The sequence below is a fragment of the Alexandromys fortis genome, unplaced genomic scaffold (assembly GCF_014885135.2).
Source record: "Alexandromys fortis isolate MF-2015 unplaced genomic scaffold, M_Fortis_MF-2015_v1.1 scaffold_16, whole genome shotgun sequence".
NCBI lineage: Eukaryota > Metazoa > Chordata > Mammalia > Rodentia > Cricetidae > Alexandromys > Alexandromys fortis.
The window spans coordinates 16,738,340-16,751,737 of NW_026067893.1; the positions used below are offsets into that span (position 1 = coordinate 16,738,340).

The 13,398-nt window shown below is 38.9% G+C and overlaps 1 protein-coding gene across 3 annotated transcripts in view; it reads left to right on the forward strand.

The window, feature by feature from the left end:
• Positions 1–13,398, forward strand: part of Hpse2 (heparanase 2 (inactive)) — a 566,360-nt gene that overhangs the window by 369,600 nt on the left and 183,362 nt on the right. For all 3 annotated transcript variants that reach the window (XM_050149558.1, XM_050149567.1, XM_050149573.1), the window contains one exon: positions 5,368–5,415. In XM_050149558.1, the coding sequence (XP_050005515.1) occupies positions 5,368–5,415 (48 nt within the window). The remainder of the gene's footprint in view (positions 1–5,367; positions 5,416–13,398) is intronic.

The following is a 13,398-nucleotide window of genomic DNA, read 5'->3' on the forward strand; positions in this document are numbered from 1 at the left end:
CAACGCAACAAAGACTACAATTCTGCTCCCGGCATGGTTGTAATAAGGGCTTGAGAGTAGAATCAGGGTTAGCATTGTTCTGTAATTAATTACATGGGTGGTCTTGAGCAGTTTCTTCATTTGCCAAATGAAAGAAATAATACCACCACCTCCCATAGCTGATGGTTGCTGTGGGACAGAAAATCAGTATTCTTTGGAATGTCACCCCAGATAGGCTACCTGTGCTCCGGGGGTGACCCTAAGCTCATGCACATGCTGGCAGAACTATGTGAAGTCAGTGGACTTAAAAGGAATACGTGATGTTAGAGGGGAAAAGTGGTGGACTTGGTGAGTGGGTGGATTTGACCAAAATGTATTATATGCATAATGAAATTTTCAAATAATAAATTAAAATAATAATTATGAATAAAATATGTAAACGGCTTTAAAATGATTATTAATCAGCAAATGTTGTTAGTTTTCCTGTCTTTATTCAAGATCAAAATTAAGTTAAACATGAGTGCAACTTTTATCTTAAACAGAGATTGGTTGGAGAGTCCCTTCATTTCAATGCCTGTGTATAAAGGCTATATAACTACTGTATATGGAGATGTGTAAGCTGTCAGAGAGGACTGGAAATAGAGGCCTCCACAAACATTCAGCTCTGCTATTTTACAGTCTACGGTCACTGAATCACTGTATACAAATAAGGTAGAGATGGAGAGGGAATGAAGGACAGAAGAAAGGATTGGAGTGGGAGGGAGAGCCACCACTCCTAGAGGAGAGACAGGGAAGAGGAGGCTACAGTGGTGGTGCCAGCGGCAGGAGGAAAGAGAGCTATAGTTTATTTGCTCCATCCAGAACCCAGTATAGCAAGCATATGAAAAAGTTAAGCATGACAAGGGAAGATGCTTGAAATTTGCCATCTGTCTAGAGGTCAACTTGATTTACTGATAGATAATTTTCTCTCAAGTCTTTCCCAGGCCTATAAATAGCATGGTTGTTACACCATATTTGTGTTACTTGCATAACCGGTGGTTCTTTTTGCAGACAAGCAGGTCAGGTTTCTGTATTCTTATTGAAGTGTGCACTCATTTAGGTCTCCAGTTCCCTGTGAAGTATTCTCTTTTCTGGAAAAAAAAATCCAGAAACTAGTCTTTAAGATTGTACTTTGTAGTCCAGAAATAGAAGTCAAACTCTAGAGAGAATGGATAAAGATGGACTTTATTATAAGTGAGAGTTGTGATCTGCCCCGGGAGGGAAGGCTCAACAATATTTCAGATCCGACATATATGCAGGTGGGTAACAAAGGAAAGAGAGTCTCCCAGATTCTGAGTCTCCTGGAAGAAGAAAGGACTCTCACAGTGAAAGGGGATTTTCCTCTATAGCAACAGATTGGCTTCCATGGGGAAGACCCCAAATACAGGAATGTCTACCAGGCACTGGCCAATTTTCTCTTATACAGAACCCTGTTCCCCTTCCCTTCTACCCTTTGATAACTGAAGGACACATGAGAGCAAGCACTTCTTCTCTAAGGTCATAGTCCAGACTTCCAGCCTCATGACAGGGCACAGAAACATGCAACTTGGGAAAAAGTGAAATTTTCCCTCTAGTCAGTATTCACATCCTGGGTATCCTTTGGCTTACACTGGAAATCTTCCACTAATGCTAGAGCTCTTCTGCATGCATTTATCCAGTCTAACATCACTATTGCTGAACATTGTGCAGCTCCATTAAAACTGCTCATCTGTGTGCTTTGGGTCAGTTTCTGAGACAGAGGCAGAAGGAAGGAGCAGAGTATCTGCTATGAACCAGAAGATAATGATCGTTTAGGGCTCGCTGTCTAAAAGACTCCATGCTCCATGACTATTTACTTCTAGTTCAGTGTGTATTCAATAGGATTAGAAAGTCCTGTTGGGAGTGCCGCAGTAGTGCTACAGTTGAAACTTTCACAGCCTCTCTTGCTCTGTCATACTAATCATGTTTCATTCTTATGATTCAAAACCTCCCACCCCTCTGCAGTAGACTCCTGCAAATCCACTCACACCAGTGACTCTCACATTCGCTACAGCCAGAGTCATCCTCCTGAAAGCCAAATCCGATCCTGATATTGCTTTTAGTGTAAACATAGGATAAACTGAACAACCATACAAGGACATTCTCATGAAGGACACACTCTCCATATTTCATGGTCCTGTTAGTAGCTGGTCACACAAGTATAAATGGGATTTGGACAAGCATCTCACTGTTAGTACAAAGGTCAGATTATTAACATGGCCACTTTCCAGAGCCCTGACTGCCTGATCTCTTGCTGCTCCCTCACCTGTTTCCTGGCATCCAGCCACAATGGACTCTGAGAACATAACTTGCGTTTGTTCATGCTGACCATCAGCCAGCTTACTCCTCATACCACACGCTCTTCCCTGCTTCATTGTCGTAAATGATAGGAATCTATTCTCCATCCACACCCCTCTAACTCTGTACACAGTAGAGCAAGCTGCTCTCTTGACTATGACCATATTAGAAGTTAGTTGGTGCTGGCGTAGCACACAGTAACTTTAATAATTGGCTGTGTTTGTTTCTATATCCTGACTGAACACTGACTCTGTCCCCAACTTGTGTACATTCACCACATTTTCTTGCAAATAAATGCACAAGAGCTTACATTCTGGAGAAAAAAAAAAACAGAAAGGAAAAGATGGTGATCGGGCCATGATTTTTTTCTAATAAACATGGTTATATTTTCTCAGCATAAAATTTCAACTTTTTCTCTTGCACTCCAGAGTCTTTTTACTGTGCTACTCAGCTTTAGAGGCATCACAGGGTGCCAGACATTGGGTGGGATTCGGAATCTGAATCTGGTCTTAGTCCTCACTGACTGTGAATTTGAACAACTCACACAACCCTTGTAAGATGTGGCCTCTCTACTTAAACAGAAACATCTCCCTAATTGTTTTCTTTTGGAGAGTGTATGACCTACACATATAAGAAGCTGAAAGCGGTTTATAAGAACATGTGTCACTTTTATTATGGTTGTTTTATATGATGATTTTGAAGATTTTTTCATGAACTATTTCTATTTCAGAAATGATACAAACTATTAGAGGATTGAATCTCATGCAATTGTATATTTGATTCTTTGTTTCTTTTCTTTATAAAAAATAAATGAATCCAGTGGTGGTGGCTCATGCCTTTAATTCTAGCTCTCTGGAGGCAGAGACAGGAAAACATCTATGAGTTCAAGGCTATCCTGGTATACTGAGCTAGTTCCAATACAGTCAGGGTTACACAGAGAAACCCTGTCTCAAAAAATCAAAATAATAATAATAAAATAATAATGATGATAATAATAATAATAATGCTTATGTATAAGACTGTTCTCTGACCCTTACAGTATTCTGAAGAAAGGGTAAAGAGTTTCACCTCCCTCTCTTTGTATCTAGGCCATCCAACTCCTCAAGCATCATCATCTCTTCATTGCTTGCAATACACATGCAACGAAAGTAGTGTTTGGGATTCCATTCCCACTCCCTTCCTTCGACCTTGTAGCCTTTCCTTTTCTTTCCCTGACAGGTGCTAGCTGTGTGCCTGTTGACTCAGGATAGCACAGAGCAGGGTGGGAAAGACCAAGTACATATACCGTTCTGGCCTTTAACTTCAAAAGGGGACTCCTGAACACAGGGCAGGGAAGCAGGGAGGAGGTGAATGCTACACCACACTCAAAGTCCCGGATTTCCTTCTTGGTGAGGTGAGATGAAGTGGCATAACCCACGTTAGATTAGTTGTGTAGAATGTCTGAAAATTCTGCTTTTCTAGCCAGTGAAGAAGCTGCATATAGTCTGCATAAAGTGATAAATAACATCTAACGTCCTCACCACCAAATAAAGCAGTGATACGAAGTAAAAGAAATCACATATACAACAACAACACACACACACATACGCACATGGTGAATACTAACTAAATACTTAGAAAATGCCCAGTATCTACCAAACCACATTGACATTTTGACTCAACCCATCAAACTAATTCCATTCTGGACCAAACACTGTGTTATATTTTCTACATTCTGGTCCTGGACTTCAGTGTGGTACTACAGAGAGAAATTTGAGAGAGAGAGAGAGAGAGAGAGAGAGAGAGAGAGAGAGAGAGAGAGAGAGAGAGAGAGAGAGAGAGAGAGAGAACAAATCCAATCCAAGACCACTGTAGAGACTGCTTCATCCTCCAGCTGTTCTTCCTGCCCTGTACAATGCTTCTCTCTAGTCCCCTTCTCATGTCCTCCTTTCTCCTTATCCCTTTATGAACTTCACTTTGTGGCTAGCCAGAAATCATAGTTTCCCACTTTTCCCAGTTTCTTCCACAGGTAAACTGAGTCCTTTCCCACCATCCCAGCGAAACAGACCTTTTGGGTTGCTCATTGCACCCCTTGTCCATCCCATCTGTCTGGAGAGATTCTTCTATGCTAGGACACAGCTAGGGCCTTAAAGAAAAAAGACCATCTCTTCTGGTTCAAGAGTTCTTTGATCATAAAGCAGAATTAAACATTTGCTTCAAAGAGAAAATCCCCTTGGAGTCTTGAGGCTGAAAGAAGCATTTGGAAGAACTAGGATGTTTTTTCTTGGATTTCTGATTTTCGAGTGACAACTCTCTCCAAGAAAAGTAATAGCCATGGCACTACATGTCCTCCAACAAGTGAGCAGGGGCAGTTACTTCAAACATGTGGTCCGTGGCATCTGTGAATCATGAATGAAGCCTCCTGACTTTGGTTCTTCTGGACCTCCAGGAGGTCACAGAGGTCCGAGAGCAATTGCTCACAAGGTTTTGCTGTACCCGGCTTCCCAGAACCAGGCCTCCCCCTGCTTTTGAGCTCGGCATACTCAATAGAGAATACTTAGTTTCTTACTTTTTCCTCCAGAAGTAGATGGATTACTCTTTGTGGTGCTCATGTTTCTATCCCACCACGTTTCACACAGATGTGGCAGCTTTGCATTGGAGCGTATTTGATAGAGCCTCACAGATGTATAAATAAATTGGGTTATCCCATACTTTTTCCGGGGAGAGAGGCCTGCACTTTTTCAAAATTATCTATTGTCGTACCATCCAAATACTGTTGTTTCCCAGCAGAGATCAGAGTCTTCAGAGCATAGGAAATAAGCATAGATAAGTTTCAGTTATGTGAAATCAATGTGATAACTGTCAGGTTTGGGCTTAGGAAGACAAATGCAGGTAAAATACTGTACTGGGATTTTGATTTCTATGACTGGGGCTGTGGGTTCTTTGAGAAAGCATATCTGAGTGTGGATTGGTCCAGTGTGTCTCTTGGTTACCCTGTTTTAGCTCTGGAGAAATGTTTTAAGTCATACCATCTTTCTTCTCTCTTCCTTACAGATTCATGAAGGTGGCAGGGAGCACAGTAGACGCGGTTACCTGGCAACAGTAGGTATTCATCATTTTTAATCTCACTTATTATCGGCAGCTGTGAAATGAAAGATAATTAGTTGTCACCAAGTTCACAGATGACATTTAATAAACTAGCCTTTATCTTTCAAAAAAATTAAAATCACCTCTAAAGCTGTTATTATAACACATGCTGTCTGATAATGCTATGACTTTATTTTGTCATTTCAAAATCATAACTCCCCCCCCCAAAAAAATACTGACACAAGTCGGAAATCTCACCTATTAATGTACACTCTTAAATTGATCTGTCAGGAATGAAGGGTAATGGAGATTAAGCGTGGCACCATTTCCCTATAGGCTTTCCCTTTCGAAATTAATTTCCCTGATTAAGAGAGGAAACAGTTTCAATTGTTCAAAATGTCATGTGAAAATAGATATACTTTATTATATTCTTAGCTGTGGTGTTAATTAGGGCCAAGAAATTTGATAATATAAAGCATGTTAAAAAGAGAAAAAAGAATGTTCAGAAAATGAAGCAACTTCAGGAAAAGGAGTAAGCTGCAGCAGTCCAGGAAGAAGCTCATGTTGGCATTCCTGGTCACCTCAATGTCACTTGCTTTGGAAGGGCAGCTACATTTAAGTTTGCTGCGAGTCTCCTCCTGTCTATGCCAGGGTTAGAATTTGGAATCATTTTCTTCACCTACAGCATCTCAGTCACTTCTCAGTGTGATACAGATGTCTCCCACTCCACACCCTGCAGGCTCAGACTGACCATCCTTCTTAGTTAACCCCTCCCACTCGTCTGTCCCGTTTGATCTGGGTTCATTATGGTACATGAAGGCGTGAAAGAAAAAAGAAGTGGATAGACTAATTATTAAACTATCCAGAAAGGACTTTGGGGTTGTTGGTAATAACTCAAATCATTGTAGGAACTATTTTAGCCATTTCTTAGGAAGTTCTGTTCTTCATCCTGTTTTTGTGAGGCACAGAATACGTCTATTGACTTGTCGTTCATAGCCATCTCGTTACTCCAAAACCAGAAGCCAAACGCTCTTCCCTGGCCTTGGATTTTCTCACCGTCGTGGTTTAAATGAGAACTGTCCCCTATATGTTCATGTGTTTAAACACTTGGTTCCCAGTTGGTGGCCCTGTATGGGGAGGTCATGGAACCTTTCAGAAGTGGAGCCTTGCTGGAGGAAGTGTGTCCCTGGGAACAGGTTTTGAAGGTTTATTGCTTTCCCCCATTTCCTATTCTATCTACCTGTACCTCTCCTTCCTTCCCAGTCTCCCCCATCCTTCTCCTCGTATATGCAGATGAGATATGATCATCCATCTTCCTGGTTCTACTGCCATGCTTTCCCTGCCTGTTTCTAGTCTTCCCCACCATGATGGGCTCTAACTGGGATCCAAAATGGACCCTTTCCTGCCCTAAGCTGAGTTAGCTACAGAGCAGTAATTGATACAGGACTTCCTGAGTTCATCTAGTGTCCCAGCAGGCTGCAGGCTTCCCTGTGCCCGAAGCTTCCTGAAGGTGTTTGCTCCAGTGCTTTTGTACATGCTGCCCCTTCTGTCGTCCCTGCCCTTCTTGCTCCTGGCTCCTTGTCATCTTTTAAGTTTCAACTTTCAGGTCATCTCCTTAGAGAAATCATACTTTATGATTTCACTCCAATAGCCCCCCGTTTGTTCTTTTTCTTGCTCATTTTTACATAATACTTAAAATAATATACAAAATATTTACATAATTTTTTCACCTTTTGAAATTTTTTCCAGTGAAAAATTTATTCAATTCACAGAGTATGCAGTTAGGTAATTGTTTATTAGGCATTTATTGATAGGGAAATAATAGTGACCACAGTGACAATGATGGCAATGCTCCAGACTCTCTGAATTTTATATACCTACCATGTCCAATCTTCACAACAGCTCTCTGAGGGAGGGGCTGCTCCAATCTTCACAACAGCTCTCTGAGGGAGGGGCTGCTTTAAAGTCTCATTCCATTCTGCCGAGAGGAAGCTCCGGACCCACGGGTTTGTCTCATCTCACCAGCCCATATCTTCATCTTCTGCTTTGTTATAACATGGTCCTTTTACTGACATGCTGTTCCTGTGTATTTATGTGAATTGTAGGGAATAGGAAAACTTCTTTGAGTATGTGACTTCAGTGATATAACTTACAAAGGTCAGCGAAAACTTTCTTCTTTATTTAAATGCTCTTCCTTGCACAAGTAGAATAAAGTGATCACTGTACTTTTTATAATGGAGAAATACACGTTAATAAATATATTTTGTTTACTGGCTCCTTAAATAGACATATCTCTAAATAAGTATCATATATCTGCAAAAATAGCCTACCAAAAACATGAAAAGAGTTGTGTTTCTTCCCTCCTACTGCACTCATTTGAAAAAGGCAAGTGTTGCTTCCAGCGCAGTTTTCCTGCTTCTATTCCTCCCTCCTGGGTTTTTCTGTCAAGGCTCATAAAATCCTAGAAGAACTCTAAACATCAAAATCCAATGCTTCATTTCTCCAACCCTAAGAGGAGGTGCTGAAATGCTAATAGTATAAATAAAATATTGCCTGTGTGTTTAAGCTGATTTTGAAGGTCATGCTCCCAAATTGGATGTTTTGAGCACCACAATGTTCACTGTAATCTCTTTACCACATAGACAGTGCAATAATTGCACTGATATGAAGTACAAATTACAGGCACAATGGCATAGCTCGTGTTAATGCAGGCATTGAGTATATTTCTGAACAGTGTGGAACTAGGGCAAGAAAGGAAATCCTTGATAAAAATGAATGGTAGTAGGTGGAAACCACGTTTACCTGACTTCTGGTAGTTTCTGGTAGTCATTTAATCCATATTTCATAAAGCAGGAGAATTGAAGCAGAAATACATGGCTGTATCCACTTTGGCTATAATCAGAGGCTGGAAGAAGCTAAGGGAAAAATACCAGAAATGCATTTAACTGCTCTAAGATCTTTGGTCCCAGCAATGCATGTGTTCACTGGACTATCTAAAGAGCCTGGTAGAAACAATAGCCAGAAGCCTAAAAATATCAAATAGAAATTTCAATTGCAGGGAGTTCTTTTATAATTAGTAGACATTTATTGTGAGAAACAATAATGTTTTTCACGATCCCGATGTTAGAATTAACTAACAATTTCCAAGTCATTTTTGTAAATATTCAAAAGTAGGGGGAAATGTCCACATTAAATGATCACTTGGAAAAATATCAGCAAAATGTAAACTATAAAATCTTTTGTGACACTATTCTGTGAAGGCGTAAGTCACAAACAATGCCACGCCAGTTTGGAATTATGATTAATAGGGTGGTATTTATTTAAAGAGAAAAAACTTACAGATCACCGTCCTCTGTGCAACCAGGAAGGGAGTCTAGTTGAGGAGCAGGAAGTGAAGAGAGAGAGCGCGCGCGAAGTAGCAGCTTTTTTAAAGGGAGACCACGCCCCAATGGGCTGGTATCTCAGCAGCTATTGGTTGGAGGAGCGGAAGGACCTCCCGCAGCAATTCTGTGCTCTACATTTATAAGATCAACTTTAAGCTTCCACATATAAGTGAAAATATACAGTATTCTTTATTTGACTGACATTCAACACGGTGTCCTCTAGGTGCATAATGACAGGAATTCATTCTTTATTATGGCCACATAATAGTCTATCAGGAAAAATGCACTTTAAAAATGAAAATGACATAAAGGAGGATTATGATTAATAAATGACACAAAATGCGAAGTTGTTCAGACAGAAAGACACCAACAATGCCAGGTGAGATGGGTTTTCAAAATCAATAAAGAGCACTAGAAATCACAAATTTGTGCTATAAAACACTCTTTTCATCTTTGTTTTTCTTAAACAAGCTAATGCAAATTTGTGAATCATATCGTGGGGTTTATAACATGTGTGGATATAAATTATATATGACAAGAATGCCACAGGATAAGAAAAAGCAAGGGCATTAGGTAAAAATGCACAGTGCTATGTTCTCTTGCAGAAATTAGTATGATATGGACTTCAAGATGACTTTGGCCGGTGCAAGTAAAAGTTTATTCTTAAAAGATTCGTTTTAAAATACTGGACAGTTATCGACCTAAAAATCATAAAGAAATGATGACTGAATAGTAAGAAATAGTGAATTAATATTGAAAAAAAACATGAAAAGAGGAAAATAATGACAAATAGAGAAAATCAAAATAAATGGGAGACTTAGAAATTAGACATAAAAATGGTAGGTCTAACCATAGTTAAATCAATATTATATTTGATATAACTGTTCTAAATTATATAATTAATGCGAGAATACTCAGATTGAATGACATGGATGATCCAGATATTTTGCCTCTAGGAGACACATTTTAAGGTCTTTGAGCCATTTTGAGTCGGTTTTGTGCAAAGTGAATGACACGGGACCTAGTTTGATTGTTTTATATGTATGTGGGTATCGAATTTTCCTAACATCATTTGTTGAAGAAGCTATCTTTCACCAATGTATGTTTTTGACATATTTGCCAAAAATGAAATAGCTGTACATATGTGTGAGTTTGCTTCTGGGTCCTCTATACTCATCCACTAGTCTCTGTGTCTGCTTTAGGGCATACTTCACCAGCAGGACTGGACTGTTTCCATTTCTCTCACTCTGTGTTATTATTTGAAATCAAGTGCAGTGCCTCAAGCATTACTGTTTCTAATCAGGATTGTTTGGTCTATGCAGGGTCTTCAGAGCTTCCATCTGAAGTACTGAGAGAAACTCTGACACTACTAGGAGAAAGCACTTCAGAACATAATCTTAGGCAAGAATCTTCTGAACGGGACTCCAGTAGTCCAGAGAACAATTTCAAGGCCTGACAAATGGGCTTGCATGAAATTTAAAAACTTCTACACAACAAAGGAAGCAGTTAGCAAAATGGAGATATAGTGGTCAGAATGGAAGACGTGTTTGCTGCCTCTACATATGACTAGGAATTATTATCTAAAATGTATAGAGAACTAATTTAAACATCAAAAAAATCAAAAAATTCTATCAATAAGTAAGTATATAAGATAAATAGTGCTTCTCAAAAGACAAGTGCGAGTAACCAGTGAATACATGAGAGTCTTACAGCCTCAGCCTTCAGGGACACACTAATGAAAGCACGTTGAGATTTCATCTCACCTTGTCAGAAGGCCTATCATTGAAGCAACACCACGCAAGACACACTGGAGAGATGGCCTTGGTGAGAGTCACTGTGGAAGTTAGTTTGGAAGCCTCTCTGGAAACTAAAATTATGATGTATTATGGCTTCTCAGGCATCGTTATTGTTGTTTCACCCTCTTCCTGTGTTTGCCTACTTCCTCCCTAAGCAGCGCTCCCTTTCCCAGTTCCCCTACCCGATGGCTTGTACCCTGCTGTTTGCTTTTACCCTCTTCTGTCTTTCTTCTGTATTTACCTCCCTCTCCTTCCCTAAAGAGCCCCCTTTTATTTTTGACTGCTCAGACCACTTCTACCCTGTTACTCCCCTCTCTGTTGCTCCCCAACACCCTTATCCTGACAATGAATTTATTCACTTTCCTGTATTCTGCAGTTATTGCAGGATCAGGATATGTATTCATATATGAATATTTGGAGTTAGGAGCTGCCAATGAGGAGAACATGTGACATTTGTCTTTCTGGGTCTTTGGTCACCTCACACAATATAATCTTTTCTTGTTCAGTCCATTTACCTACCAAGTTCATTATTTCATTTTTCTTTACAACTGAATAGTATTCGTGTGTGTGTGTGTATGCCAATAAGTGTAATGATATTTTGTTTGTGATCTAACTAATGAAGTTTGCCTGAAGATCAGAATGAGGAGCTAAGCCACTAGTTAGTCATAGAGACTACGCAGTGACGTCACACACCTTCAATCCCAGCACTAGGGAGCTGGAGACAGTGATATGGTTGGGCAGAGAGAGGAATATAAGACAGGAGGAGACAGGAACTCAAGGCATTCAGTCTGAGGACTTGTAGAAACAGGATACCCCATTCGGTCTGAGGATTTTGTAGAGGTAAGAACTAGTGGCTGGCTACTCTGCTTCTCTGATCTTTCAGCATTTACCCTGATATCTGACTCCAGATTTTTATTATTAAGACTAATTAGAATTCACACTACAAATAATAATATATTATACCATAGTGTATATATTCCATATATATATATATGGGTTTGTATATATATATATATGCACCACATTTCATTATCTATTCATCAGTTGAAAGATGTTTAAGTTGTTTCCTTTCCTTAGTTTTCTGAAGAGAGCAAAAATGGGAACATGGCTGAACAAGTATGTGTGGACTAGGATGTCAAGTCTTGGAAACATGTCAAGGAGTAGTATAGGTGTGTCATATGGTAGACCTATTTGTAGCTTTTTGAGAATTCACCAAGTTGATTTCCATAGTAGCCACACCAGTTTGCAATTCCACAGAGTACATTTCTGATGACATAAATATTAGTAATACAACACATATAAAATGTTAACTTTGGAGATTAACACATTTAAATAACTTATAGCTTAAAAATAAAACCACAAAGTAAAGCATAAGAATCATATGTTATTGTGAAAATATATGCTATCAAAACAATATTCAGCAAGAGCAGTACCTTTGCAGAAGTCTGTGGCCTTCCCTGCTTACAGCAAATGAAGAAAAACTGTAAATCAGTGATTTTGCTTGTTGTCTGAAGAAGATAAAAAGGAACAAACAACCAAACCAAGTGAGAAGAGTGTAACAGATAAAACAAGCTTCCCATAGATTCCCAAGACATAAGCCTAAAGTTTAATAACAACAAAGAATATTCATAGCATTTTAGTTATACAAAGTACTGGATGGATTTTAAAAACCAGAACAACAGCATCCTCTGTGGATGTGGAGACTGGTATAGGGATTAGGAGAAAAGGGGCTTAGCTTAATGATTGCAGTGATCTGCATGGGAATAAGCATTTGTCCAAGTTTATCAAATGATAAAATAAAGATTTTTGCATCTCATTATATGTAAAATATACTTTAATAAAGAACTATAAACATGAACTCTGGTTAATTAGACATCTGATGATATGTGTAGGATAAAGCTTACAAACTACAATTTATTTTGAAAAGCTTTAGAACATAAAATGGATCAATGATTGAACAGAGGATAAATTGGGGCATGTGTGGGAAAATAAGTACAGTAAAATGTTAACTCTAGTACTCAGGTGGTAGATAGATGACATCTATTACATAATTCTTTCCACATACTGTAGGTTTGAAAATGTTTTTACACTTGAACCGGGTATTTTCACTTTTATCTTTGTTTTGAAAATGTTCGTACATTTGAACCAGGTATTAGTATCCCACACCTTTAATTCCAGAACTCTGGAGGCAGAAGCAGGCAAATTTCTATGAGTTCAAGGCCAGCCTGGTCTCCATAGTGAGTTCCAAGATAACCAAGGCTACACAGAGAAACCCTGTTTCATAAAACCAAAAAGAAAAAGAAAAGAAAATGATATTACTCAAATATTGAAGGGAAACTTAAATTACTATACATAGAAGTATCTTATTGGTTATAAAATAACATGATGCCATGATAATATTCATGAAAATGTGGATGATAAAATGCCTTTGTTCATGAAAATAAAACAGAGAATGTATAGATCAGACTTCAGTGGCATAAAGCTCAACATAAGAAAACCAAAGAAAAGACACCAATCAATTAATAGTGTTAGGCCTTGGGTGTATGGAGTATGGGGGCTCTTTTTTGTTCATTTTTACTTTTCTGTAATATCTAATGTTTTATTATAAGTATGTAATGCAGTTTTGCTCATATTAAAGAAATTGTCCAAATCCAGCTCCATCATTCCTGCCCTAACTTCCCTACTTCGGATGAAGTTTTCATAGCTTACCAACCTAGATGCTTAATTTCCATGTTTCTAAATAATAGTCTGAATCAACTCTCTTGATTTTCTCCCACTTCTATTAATTAGTTACTAAGGATATAAAAATTTAGTTCCCA